The sequence below is a fragment of the Lathyrus oleraceus genome, chromosome 5 (assembly GCF_024323335.1).
Source record: "Lathyrus oleraceus cultivar Zhongwan6 chromosome 5, CAAS_Psat_ZW6_1.0, whole genome shotgun sequence".
NCBI lineage: Eukaryota > Viridiplantae > Streptophyta > Magnoliopsida > Fabales > Fabaceae > Lathyrus > Lathyrus oleraceus.
The window spans coordinates 168793184-168807192 of NC_066583.1; the positions used below are offsets into that span (position 1 = coordinate 168793184).

Below are 14009 nucleotides of genomic sequence, written 5' to 3' on the forward strand. Positions count from 1 at the left end.
TCACACACGTCAGTCGATCTTTGATCGCCATCTGTACTTCCTAGGGTATTCCTCTTGGTTGCCTTCTTTAAATGGTCAAGTCCCTCGAAAATAGGGGTGTCTTAAGCAAAGTCCCTTCAAACAGAAAAATCATCAAGTCCCTATAAACTTAAAAGATCAAGTCCCTACGAGGTTGCCTACGATATAATGATCTTGTCCCTTCGGTAAATATGATGATAGTCCCTACGAGTTGCTAAAGACACCCCTTATGTTACCTTCATTGACCATACGATGACCCTACGCCCGTCCCTTAAACACATCCAAGGTAATGACTACCTATTCCTTAATAATAGGGACAGTCTTACCATTGAAAGAATATACGAGAACACGAAAGACTTAATCTAGGGTAGGTATCTCATAGTTACTTGCTCACACTTTTCAAAATTACTTTTACACCTCACAATTTCTAAACTAGGCTTTGTATACACCCATACGAGGGTCATTACTAATTACTTAAAGAAATTTTTCTAATCACACACTACACTCTTGCAAACAAACAAAGTGAGTTAAGTAACTAAGAGCCCATGGATAACCATGGATATAAAGGGTGATAATACCTTCCCTTTGTATAACCTACCCCCCGAACTCAAAATCTTTTTAAGGTCTTTCCTGTTCTTTTATGTCCTTTCCTTTTGGATAAAATAAAAGTCGGTGGCGACTCTTGCTATCCGCAACATTTAACTAAAGTCCGTTCTCCCACCGTGTTACACACATACCCAATCATCTTGAGCACATGGGGACTTACAGGGGCTCCCTCAGCTAACTTGCTTTGAAAAAGGGCTTTTGAAACCTCAAACCTCTCATGCCTTGCTTGCTCTTGATAGATCAACTTCAGGTGTTCGATCATATCGAACGCTGACATGTTCTCATGTTGCTTTTGCAATTCTGAGTTCATGGTAGCTAGCATGAGACAAGCAGTTTCATTGGCATCATCGACATGCTTCTTATAAGCATCTCTTTCTGCCTTAGGTGCAGAACTAGGAGGTTCCTCTTCAGGAACAGGTGTCTCCAAGACATACAGCTTTTTATCATGTTTGAGGACAATCCTCAGGTTTCGGTGCCAATCCAGAAAATTTATCCCAGACAATTTTTCCTTGTCAATGATTGATCGCAAGATGTTGTTAGAGGTGTTTGTTGTCATGGTAATCTACATAAGAATTAATGAAAATACAAGTATCATTAACATATTTAATTAGGCCTTTAATTAAATATGCTCCCACTATTTTACTCAAAACAAATGACCCTCATCATTTGATTCGGAAAATCCCGTTGGAAGATTTTCTAGTGGGTCGAGATCCATATTTCACTTCGTTTTAAGTCCGCGTAGGCGGATTACACAAAACTAGGTTATTTAGGTAGGAACTCCTTCCAATTGTATCTCATACAACTCTCGAAAATTTCAGTTGGGTGAATAACTCCTTATTCCAATCCATCATATGGATCATTCCCAACTCTTGCTTCTAAACATATATAATCTTATTATATATTTATTTAGTTAAGTTTGACTCATTGTTTTAGCAATTGGATATTACAATTATCCCATCGCACCTTACTAATATAGAACATGCACCTCGCGTTGGCGAAACCTACATTATCCGATACTAGTCTTGATGAGTGCTAAGACTTGGAAAGCATAAACTTAATATTTAGTTTGAGGGAATTGTAATTGTTCTGATCTCACCGGCTTATTTATCATATAAATCGTCTCTCATATGCATCAACATATATTCACATGCATCAACATACATACACATGCATCAACATACATACACAATGAAACAGTTATGGCCCCTAGCGCAATTGTTCTCCCAAGCCAATGAGAGAACCTAAGCTAACCTAATAACGATCTAAGCTTCTCTAAGCAAGATCTTCAAGGTTGTCCTCCTTTGATATTGAAATCTTCTCTTTCTTTGTGACATTGTCTTCTTCTCTTTCTTCATAACATTACATTCCAGAAGAAACTCGTTTTACATACGAGGGTTTGAGATGAGAAAAGAAGTTACATTAAGAGATCAAAAGGAGAGGCACGACACGCAGGTCGTATTTAAAAACCAAAACAAAATGAAGGAAGACTAAGGCCATAACTGATCACAACAAGGCAATAATAACAATCACATTATTATTATTAATTTTTAATTCCTTTAATTAATTAAAACCAAATTAAATTTCGGCGACCGATCACACTACGCAGAGTTAGCCGGGGGTTCCGCTGCCCGATCACATTTTAATGAACAATTCATTTGAAATGGACATTGTTTTGCATGAACACAACCCTTGCGTAGTCACAAAACAGAAACCCCAAGAATTCTGACCCTGTGAGTGTGACGACCGTCACAAGCATGTTACGACCCTCACAGGTCACAAGCATGTTACGACCGTCACAGGCATATGTTACGACCGTCACGGGGCCAAAACAGAAACGCCTACAATTTTGGATCTGTGAGTGTGACGACCGTCACAAAGCACGTGACGACCGTCACGTCCTTGTTACGACCGTCATGGGTCTGTTACGAACGTCACGCGTCTTGTTACGACCGTTACGCATCCAAAATAACAGAATTTTGAAACAGTCTACAGACCTGTTCCAAAAACCCTAAATTCACAACTCCTTGACGGCACAACCCTTGCGCCGTCACCAACCCTAATGCGCCAATTTCAGACCGTCAAACACACCTCGATTATTGATTCAGTATGATTGATCAACAGGTCATTGCTTCACCATACTAATGTCGGATTCCGAAGCAAATGACCATTGATCGCTCAAAGGAAAACAACCACTTAGTGTTTGAATGAACGAAACAGAAACAGTATATCACATATACCGTACTTTGCATTAGGATTACTTATATCATATATAAGCTGATCGGTCTCAATTGCGTAACCTATGGACGATCGATGTATCGCTGCTTCACCATACTAATGTCGGTACCGAAGCATAGTCAACATCAATCATCCAACTCGTACACTCATGATGCCAAATTTAATTACCCGTTTAATTAATTGATTCATTCTATATTTTAATCATATTAATACAGAAATTAAACAGCTATCCGATTCATGGTTTCGTAAGTGGCTCTGATACCACTGAAGGAGAATTACGGTCCAAAACGCAACAGAAATTAAAATTTTCTCCTTTAGAGATCCTTACGAATGGTCATGATCAGTGATAGAATATTTACCTCTTATGACGATTGAAACCTTTGGTGCAGATCTCTTGTGACGATCAAAACCTTTGATGCAAATCCACGAAGCGATCACGAACGTTGAACGATGACAACGTCTCTACTCAGTCCACACGAACGGGTTCCTTCAATCTCAGTGCTAGCTGGTACGAATGAAGGCTTTGAGTGAGAGAGAGAGAGAGTGAGAGAAAACGAAAATAATGCAACCGCAATTTTTTGCTTCTGCACAAGGGTTCTATTTATAGAACCACTTGTGTGGGCTTCAAGCTAAAAAGCCCACTTAAGTGTATTTTGGCCCATATCTTATAATATGCCCAAAATCACTTAAGCCCGTGGTACCTTACCATATTTCGTATTCTACTCAAGTACACTGTACCTTACGATGTTCTATAATTCACTTAAGGGCACCGTACCTTACGGTATTTCTTAGTTACTCTATCTCTCATCAATCCGTCCTTTGTGTGTGACCCTGTAGGTTTTCGTGACGTTGGCAATTATATTAAATCACGCATTTAACATAATAAACAATGAGCGGTATCTAGCAACACATCACTGCTACCCAAGACACGAAAATGTCATGTGATCTGACAAAACCATCTGTGATAATAATTATGTGTATAATTACCCCTTTGCCTTTATGTCTATATTGAACACAAGGTATAGACCGTGTCACCCTTGTCCAGTTCAATATTGGGCCCATAGACATTTATCCTGTTACGCAGGATGGGCAAATTCCATCTAGGACACTCATGTCCCTCAACATGCTTTGTGGAGTACCCATCAACTGTCTTTATGGTTATCCAGTTACGGACAACGTTGGATCAGCAATAAAGCACTCGACTCTACATCTGGGGTCCATAGTGGTTTCAGGTCGAAGAGTGGTATACACCATTATCACCATGAGAATAACATGACAATTTGCATAACTTTCTATATATAGTATTCTCATAGCGGATCAATCCGGTATAAATATTACTCCTAATATTCATACCTATGTTTAAGACTTGATAACTCCTTATCCATGATCCATGAGATGTGATCATCAGTCTATATACATAATAGTCTTAATGCTTTAATGTCATCCCACTTCACAATAAAGCTCGACTACGGATACTTTAAGAATAATGTCATTATGTTTAATGTGATCTCATGATTAAGTCATACTTGATACATTAAACAGACTAGCTATTCTGGGGACTTTATTAAACAAACATAATAAAGAAAAAGCCTTTTATTATTAATAAATAATTCGATACAAGTACCAAAAGTATTGGCCTCTAGGGCTTACACCAACACAAACCTCCATTGGGGTCGGCACACTTGCAACCTCAAAATGTGAAAGGGTATTTCTAGATGCCTTCCTCATATAAAGCGTCTCTTTATAGAAACCCATCTCGTATGCAAGAAGAAAGGCAAGTCAAAACATTGAGAACATTTAATTCATAACAATAAACGAAAAGAGGGGAAAGTATTCCACACACTTACCAAAGATAACGCATCTCTCCTCTTTGGTGGTCGCCTTTACAAGGAAAAGAGTTTCTATATACCGTTTTTATACTTCTCAATGAAACGCTTGAAGACCCAAAGCCATAAGAAAAACCTAAACCTTCTTGAAAGGCCACTAGCATTTTCTTCAAATAGGCATCCTCTTGAGATAGATCATCAAGAAGGTAAACATAAGCTCTCGAGCCAGTCAAGAAATGGTTTTGGCTCCAGAACATAGGGAGGAGTGTCAAGTTATATATCACAAATACTCAAGTGGGAAACTTAGGTTGGGGACGTGATCAATTAATACTAATCCTTGAAATTATTCATACTATTAACATACACTTCAAACACCCTGCCTGAGGGAGAGTAAACTTTGACCCTACTCCGAGTCAGTCAAGTTGCATTGAATAATAAAAAGATAGAATAAAAACACCCTTCCGGAGGGAGAGTAAACTTTTTTTGTATTTGCACTAGTATTAAAAGACTTTGACATATTCTTGATTCACTGAATGCAGTTGTGAAGGGGCATTCCCTATATGATGAAGAACTCCCACCTTGAAGTTCTTAAAGGGAAGCTTGGAACTTATCTGCGAGAACAAAAGTTCATGAAAAGGAATGAGACATCCCTCACACGAACTACATAATATTTTGTCTTCTCCCAATGAGACACCCCTTAGTCAGAAGAAAAACCATCCTTTATGAAGGCATTGTCTAGACCCCCTTTACGACCGAAAATGAAAAGAGTGTTCAATGTCTCTTAGTCCACCTAAGATGATGGGTCTTCATTTCTAGACTCTATGTTAACTTGATGAATATCCTATTCTAACCTATTTTCCTTGCCAACAAGTAAAAAATAACAAATGTAACTATAAGCATGCGAGTAAGACTCTAGCCACCATTTTACTTTGTTATTATTTGGGTCACACCCAAAAGCACGCGGATGTCCTTAATGTTACTTTAGGGTTTTTGTTCATGTTTGAAAACACTTACATCAACTAGATTTGTCATAAGCAAAGCATGAAAAGCGAAGCCCCTAGTGATCTCCCTAAGATCAAGGCCAACAAAAACATCCTCATCTTTTGCATCAATGTTTTATCCCTCGAGTTTCCCACCAAAGCTCCCCCAAAAAACCTAAGGAACAATAAGTAAACGTATTGAAAATATGGTCAGGGTTGTTACCTTGGAAAGTCATAAATTTTGGAGCGCATAGAGGTCGAGTTACCTGAACACCGTGAAAGTTGTCTGAACATAATAGTGAGACAGAGAAGAAGATGGGCGATAGACGTAAGGTTAAATGAAGTGAAGGATAACACATGAATCCTTAAAGCCTAACATGTGGAGTTTTGCTACAAGATCCCACACTCGATCTAAGTTATTTGTCCATCAAAAACCATTAAATTTGATCAGACAGACTATCGCAACCCATGTCGGATCAAGCGGGAGCGATTTTAACCACTCATCATATATATAATCTCGTCACGCGCCATAACAATTTTTCATTCATTCTTACTCTTGTAAGTTACACCTCTCTTACCTCACTGATTTTAACATTAGAGTGTTAACTTTATAGGTCTATCCACACTCCACCGTATTGGAGGTTTGTACCACTTCATCAAAGAAGTCTTTTTCTTTCGTAATCATTGATCGTTATGATATAGAGGATTTTAAAACTTTTGATTGTCTATATGCTTCAATTTTTCAATCTTATACTTTGAATCTAGAATTAAAAACTCGATTTTTCGGCATATCAGAGACGTTTTAAGGACTTTGTCCTTTTTAAACCATAAATTGACCCGTCTTGAATGGGGAGGAGAAGGGAATACTTATCAATCAATAATGTATATTAAAAACAAAAACAAAACCACAAAACTTTTTGCACATAGATTTTGACATATTCAATGTCTAGCTAGTGTCTATTATTTATTGTACATATCTCAATTTTTTTATGCCATTCCCTACATTGATTATGATATTTCTGTGTCTTAATTGTAAGGGGTGCCCCCACAACTGCCCCCACAACAACCCACGAGTCACTTAAACATTTCTCACTACATCATTTAGTTAATCTCGGTTGCTGCAACCACTTGATTTCTATAGACAAAAACAACCACTTGATGATACAACAAGACAAATATTACCTTTTTATAACTATTCAATTTATCTGCATCTCCTTCAATAAATTAGTAAATAATCACTTGTAATAAAGCATTACTTTATAAATCAATCAAGTGATTAGTAGTATTGTTTAGTGTTTTTGGTTTGAAATGGTTGTTTCTTTCATAGGATTTACTATAGGTACACACATCATAAATTACAGAACTATCAGACTTGGATCTAGGAGAGACAAGGGTGGGCAGCATATTTAAAATTGTTTTATTATATAGTTTAAATTTATATAATTTGTTTTCAATAAAAAACCTATTAAATAATATGTCATGATATATTATTTTTAAAATAAATTAAATTTTAGAAATATTTTTAAAATTACTTTTATATTATTGACAAATAAATTACTTTTTTTTTTGCCCTCATTACAAAATTCATCTCTTATAATTACCAATAAACAATTTTATCTCTGATGTTAGATAAAATATAATGAGATTTTTTTGTTTGTTTGATTTAGTTCGATTTAGATATTTGAATTTTTATCTAGTAGTTCTCACTCTTTCTCGATTCCTCCGCTCCTTAGAGACTACTCTATTTATTTACTACTCTTTTCTACTATGTAAATTCTTTGTTTGCTCTCTAAATTTTGATTTTCAAAGGTTCATTTCCTTCATGAGAGAGGGCATGTCCTTGGATTCCACACACCAATAGCTAGGGTCATATAATTTCTATCCAACTTGCTCAAATCACTCTCTGTCTCTTAGCTAAACATGACAATATCATGTGGACCAATTGTCAAGTGTTGGTTTCTCATAATACTCTATCACACTCAAAGTTTGAATCATTGGATATATGTCCCACAACCTTTAATCTCACTACTTTTTTTCTTACGCCATTAACTATCTCATCATACACATGCAAGCATACATAAAAACAAAAGCAACTTGTGCATACTTACATAAATACATACATACAAACATCTAAGTACAATCTTTCTACAGCACTATGTAGAAAGAAGCTATTCTACATAATTAAGTGGTTCTGTTACAACAAGAAGCAAAATCTAAATAATACACTCAAAAGGCTAACTAGTTATAGCAAATGCCTTTCATCAAAATACACTAAATCATTGCTGAAATCAGAAAACACCCCAAAATCAATTTCAAGATTTTGAGATTCACTACATGAATACACACTAGTATCTGGCTTGGATAGTTCAAAATCCTTAAAATCAGACCACAAGTTGGCATCGAATAAATCGTCGGTGAGATCACTCCTCGGAGTAGTAGTACTGTCGTCATTGTTTGGATATTCTTGTTTCACAATTGGTCTTTCTGAGGTAATAATAGGGGAATCCTGTTGAATATAATTTGTTAGAACTTCCATTGAGAGAGGTTGAGAATTCACATGAAATGTGTCCCAATTGGTATCCGCAGAAAATGTGACCATTTGTGGAGTATGTAGAGTGGCATTGCAAGTGTGAAACCCAATGTAGGTAATTTGGTATGTTTCTGGATCCTCTTGTATCAATTGTACCTGTTTGGTTGCTTTGCAACCTTGATCATGCTTCCGGGTACACCTGAAGTAGCTCCTGTAAATTATCAGTAAAAAGGTTTCTTAGAAGTTGATTTTGAATAATCAGTGGTCATATAACTTCTTTTTCTAATTTTAACCATTTATGATTATGATCTAAAATCCAATGCCAGACACAAATATTGAATACGACATTGACACCCCTTAAAAGCGGTTCATAAATATAAACAGATGATTACGAATCAATTTTAAGTTGAATTAAAATCAGTTTAAAAATGATTTTATTTTACTGTTAAAGTGACTTTTAAGATACTAAATTAAACTGATATGGTTTAAAAACATCCATCAAATTCTAAATACACCGACAAAACTTTATAGGAAAACAAATGATTACCTAGGAAATTGAGAATTGAGGATTTCCTTCTGTCCGTACTTTCTCCAGGAATGAATATCACCAGTTGTTGTAGAGACTATGGTTCTTGTCTCATCAGTCTTTCTGCTCAATAATTTAGGGTAAACATGAATTTTCCTCCTATTATACCATGTGACAAGTGCAAAATGAAAATTTGAAAATACATGACAAAAAATCTACATATGAAAATAACATGTTTTTATCCCATCCATGTAAAAAAACATGTTTTTCCTTATGTCCGTACATATCCCAATTCAGCAAAATCCACCCAAATAACTAAAAAAAATCTTTTTTTACCAATAAAGCAGCAAAATCACGACTCTATTTATTTTATGACGGTTAAATTTAGACGAATCTCCGAAAACTTAAGACTTAATGAAAAAGGAGAGAAAACACTACCTTCTTTTGTAGGAACCTCTTCGATCTTTCGTGTTAGGCAACAATCTCTTCTTACTCTCACTTGAATCTTCAGATTTCATATCATCATTCCATGAAGCTGACACCAATGAACCATTTTCCTCTGAGTTATTCACAGAAAAATCACAAGCTTCAGAAGTCATCACAGAAATAGTCTCAGAGAAAGATCTCAGCAAACTATCCACCAATTCCTTAGCCGAAGCAGACCCATCAGAACCTAAACCAACACGATTCTTAAGCAGAAACTTTAGCTGAGTAGCATATTCTTGACCCTGAAGAAGCTCCTTTACGAGCAGCTTCTTCTTGGAAGAAACAACATCAGTCATTGCTAATTTAGTGTAGTGGCTAAGGATGTTGTTTGTGTTGTTGGTATTGTGGGATTGTGTCAGATTTGGCTAATATATTGGTAGAAAAAAGGGTAAGGTTTTGCTAGGAAAGTGGGATGAAAATGAATGGAAAAAATCAGGAAGGAAGGTATATGATGTTGAAATGTGAAAAAGTGATTAAAATTTTCCACATATAATGATAAAATGGAACTTTGGCTTGGCTTGCAAAAGGTGAACATGACGTGGGTTTCTTATGTAATGCTGATGCAATTTTTTTTTTTATAATAATCAACTTGTTTTAGTTAGTAATCTATATTAATCTAAATCTGAGGTTAATTAGTAGTACTAATCTATGATTGTTGATGAATTTCATTGTCATTTCTGATGACCACTTTTTAAAATATAATATGCTTGTAAATAATGCGAAAACGTGGATACTGCAGTACCAAACAAAAGAGTAATTTTATTTGTCCACCAAAGCAATTACTTGTATTAAGTATTATGTGTTGTACTGATTACAAATGGCCCACCACCGTGGTGGGCGGCGTAAATAGTTCGGATATGTACATGGAGTTTATGATGAAGAAGAGATAAGGAAGGAGATGGTCAAGAAATTTCATTGCATTTCATGTGTTCTTTATTATTATATCTTTCGCAAATAATCCCCCGTTAAGAAATTTCATTGTGTGTTGCTCATCATATTCTAGAAATTTTCATTTTTTTAAAATTAAATAAAAAACAGTCTAATTATTTTAATTCTTTTTTTTTTTAGAGATTTGAGGCCAAATACGCTAAATGTCGGTTTGGTTTGAAGTTTTGGACGGATTTTAGAGAATATTTAAAATGAAAAGTGTTTGGTTTAATATTATAAAAGGGGGAGAGGATGGGACTAAAATATTTCATAAAGTGTTTAATATTATAAGCATGCTCAAGGATGTGGGAAGACTGGAATGATATGGTCATTATAGAAAAAATGTTTTTTACGCTGATATGATCCCTAGCAATAATGAGGTAGGCCAGAATTCGGTTTAAGGATGTGCGACTATTGAAAGAAAATGACCTTAATAATGAGAGACTTATGTGGATCAGAGTATATGGCATTCCGTTTCATGCGTGGGGCCCTAGATTCTTCTCCTTTCTAACTTTGCCATTTGCCCACTTCGTCAAAGCCGATTAGGGTACGCTACACAAGAGAATCATGGACACCGCAAAAATTCTTGTGAGCACAAAAATCAACAACTTGGTAAACAGAGAGTCTAAAGTCAAGATTAACGACTGCATTTTTCAAATCAAAATAGTTGAAGATTACTCATGACTAATGCAAGTTGTTATCAACAACAAAGAACCAACAATAGAAACTAGTTCATATGAGGATTCAGTTTTCGGCGATGAGGAAGAGGCAATTCATGTAGCTTTCATTTTAGGAGATGAAGAGTCACATCAGGAAGATGCGAGAAAATGTTAGAGGTCATCAACAATGTGGAGATTTCCAATGAGGATGAAGTAATTGCATTGAGGTTTCCAATGTGGCAATAAGCAGACAGTCAACAAAGATTTTTTGGCACATTCAGGGGATTTACAAGGAAACAATAAAGTTACTTTTAAAAGCTCAATTGGGAGGGGGGCCATAGTAGTGGTGGTTGTACAATGAAATTATACCTCTATCTTCTCTCCTTTGCAACTATTGGATCAAACAAGTCAGCCCCACGGGGATGTTAGGCTGAATATTGGCCCATTTCATGTCTCTAGTCTCAATCCTTGCATTATTAGCAATGTGTTTCATGAATCAGACCTAGAAAAAGCAAGTAATTCACATCTAGGCCCTAATGTTGCTCTAGGTATCATCATTCCACAAACTCAAGGTGAAATCCAAACAAGGAGAGAAAAGGAGAAGGTAAGCAAACAACACAAGAGAAAGTGCATTCAATTATCGATTCTTAACAACCATTTATCCAAAACCAATAAGAGCAACTTGCACAAGAAAGTAAATCGCAGTTGTCGGAAGTTAAGAAACAGAAAAATAGTCACCATATCTCAATCACAAACTCAAAACTCTTGCGGTCACACAACTGGCGTTCTACATGAACCGTCATCAGCTTCGAATTTCTCTTGGGATTCTGTTCTTTACAGCGAATTAATTTCTGCTACAAGAAAGGTAATTTAAGATCCAAGGATACTAAATATGAGAGGTTTGGGTGACTCGGCCAAAAGGAGAAGGATAACAAAGCTTCTTTATTCAGGTTAGTTTGAGTTATGTCTAATTCAAGAAACAAAAATATTGAGTATTCTAGATAGTGAAATAGAAAACATGTCGAGAAGAAAAGCAGTTATTGATTGGTTGATCAAACCATCTCAAATGTTGGAAAGAGGCTTATTAATGACTTGGTATCAGGGTGTTTTTATGAAGAAAAAAAATTTAGGGGATGGCTTCATTTGTCTGTGCATTGAAAAACAAAGTGTTATCTTTTACATAGTAAATATTTGTGAGAAGAGGAAGCTTTGGTAGGACTTGTTGACATTGAAGAATAACAACGAGAAAGGAGAATGATGCGTAGAAGGTGACTTCAATTGTGTGATATCTAAGTCAGAAAGAAAAGTCGTGATGAAGGTCTGGAATTCTGTTAAGATTAATGAATTTTCAAAATTCATATACAATATGGAGCTTATAGACGTGCCTCTGTTAGGAAAGAAATTCACTTGGTATCAGAGTGACGGTTCGGCGAAAAGTATATTGGGTCACTTTCTCCTATAAAATGGTTTAATTAACTTATGGAATGTATCGGGTCAATGGGTTGGCAATAGAGATATATTTGATCACTGTCCAATCTGGCTTAATTTCTCTATAAAGAATTGAGGTCTGAAGCCTTTTTGTTTCTTTAACTGTTGGACTGAACACGGGGAATTTTTTACTTTCGTAGATGATTGTTGGAACTCTTTTCATGTTCAAGGAATAAAGGCTTTTGTTTTCAAGGAGAAGTTGAAGTTTTTGAAAGGGAAACTAAAGGTTTGGAACAAAGAAGTGTTCGGAGTAGTAGATTTTTTGATAGAAAGTTTGGTAGAGGAGTTAAACGACATTGACACAAAAATTGGAGAGGGGGTGTAAGGGGATCGAGGGATCGACGCTTAGAAGTAGAAGAGATATTTTGGAAGGAATTGCGTAAGAAAGAAAGCATGTTAAAACAAAAATCGATGGAGAGGTGGATTAGAGAAGGAAACACTAACTCTAGATATTTTCATGCAGGTTTGTAGGGTCGAAGACCAAAGAATCAAATTGTATCCATTCACAAAAATGGTAATATTTTGAAATGTGTGAAGGAGATCAAAGGAAAAAATTTCAATCACTTTGCTGAACTCAGAACATTTTATGGCCAGACCTAAACTAGGTGGAGTAAACTTCAAAGCAATGTCAAAATCAGAAAACAAATCTCTCATCAAACGGTTTTCTGAAGAAGAAGTCAAAGAAGTCATCTAGAGTTATGAAGGGGACAAGAGTCCAGGACCTGGCGGCTTTAACCTTACATTTTTCAGAAGTGTTGGTACATTATCAAAGAAGATTTCATGGCGTTTATGCAGAAGTTTCATTCTTCTTTCTATCTACCGAAGACTGCTATTGCTTCATTCTTGGCTCTCATTCCTAAAGTGACAATCGGCAATCTCTTTCATAATATATGACTATTAGTCTGATTGGATGTATGTATAAGGTCCTTTCAAAAACACTCACTAACAAGCTAAAAGTGGTGTTAGATCGAGTTATATCTTTGAACCAAACAACTTTATTGCATGGAAGACAATTGGTGGACGAAGTGCTAGTGATCAATGAGCTTGTTGATTTGGCTAAAAACCGAAAGGACAAATGTTTGATGCTAAAGTTGGACTTTGGAAAAAACTTATGATTCTGTCAATTGGGATTACCTAGAATTTATGTTCAAGGAGATGGGTTTCTCTGATATTTTGACCAGTTGGTGAAGGTAGAGAAAAACAAGAAAGGGGGATTTGAATTGTTTTCACAATAATCAAAAACTTTTGCAACACCACTCACACGAAAGATAAATGCTAACAACACAATAAATTTATCCTGGTTCGTTTGAAAATCAAAGTTACTCCAGTCCACCCGGACAAGGTGATTTCGCCTTCCATAAGGATTTAATCCAATAATCTCAAAAGATTACAACAACGTCTAAGAGTTCAACAATCTCTTAGCCCTCTCAAGTCTACAGACTTCAACAAGTCACTTGAGGAAAATCAATAACTTTAAAGAAATACAAGTGTTAGCTTTAGTGCTTATAGTTAAGCAGTATAAACACAATTGAGAGCAAGGATCAATGATCACACTATGAGCAACAACTCTTGTGTGATTACTGAGTTTACAATATGAATATTGTGAGCGTATAGATTGAAGTGTATTATTGAATTCTTGTGTAATTGCTTCGTGTCTTGGTATGATGATAGTGAGGCCTTTATATAGAGCTTGGAGATGATACCATTTGAGAGAAAATTGATGGAGAT

The 14009-nt window shown here is 35.9% G+C and overlaps 1 protein-coding gene across 2 annotated transcripts; it reads right to left on the bottom strand.

Moving 5' to 3' along the window:
- Positions 1-7743: 7743 nt before the first annotated feature.
- On the bottom strand, positions 7744-9666 carry LOC127080834 (probable WRKY transcription factor 70). Of its 2 annotated transcripts, none has more exons than XM_051021125.1 (3): positions 9160-9666; positions 8743-8844; positions 7744-8406 (listed from the first exon to the last, which is right to left on the bottom strand). In XM_051021125.1, the coding sequence occupies exons 1-3, from the start codon at positions 9501-9503 to the stop codon at positions 7908-7910; spliced, it is 945 nt and encodes a 314-aa protein (XP_050877082.1). In that variant the 5' UTR covers positions 9504-9666; the 3' UTR covers positions 7744-7907. The 2 variants fall into 2 exon arrangements, with proteins under 2 accessions (XP_050877082.1, XP_050877081.1); XM_051021124.1 differs by having other exon boundaries at positions 8743-8880.
- Positions 9667-14009: the final 4343 nt, after the last annotated feature.

Excerpts from the sequence above, each read along its gene's own strand:
- LOC127080834 (XM_051021124.1), bottom strand. The coding sequence starts at position 9,503 with ATGACTGATGTTGTTTCTTCCAAGAAGAAGCTGCTCGTAAAGGAGCTT. Across the intron at positions 8,881-9,159 it reads AGAGGTTCCTACAAAAGAAG|GAGGAAAATTCATGTTTACC; the intron begins GTAGTGTTTTCT and ends ATGGTATAATAG. Across the intron at positions 8,407-8,742 it reads CTCAATTCTCAATTTCCTAG|GAGCTACTTCAGGTGTACCC; the intron begins GTAATCATTTGT and ends GATAATTTACAG.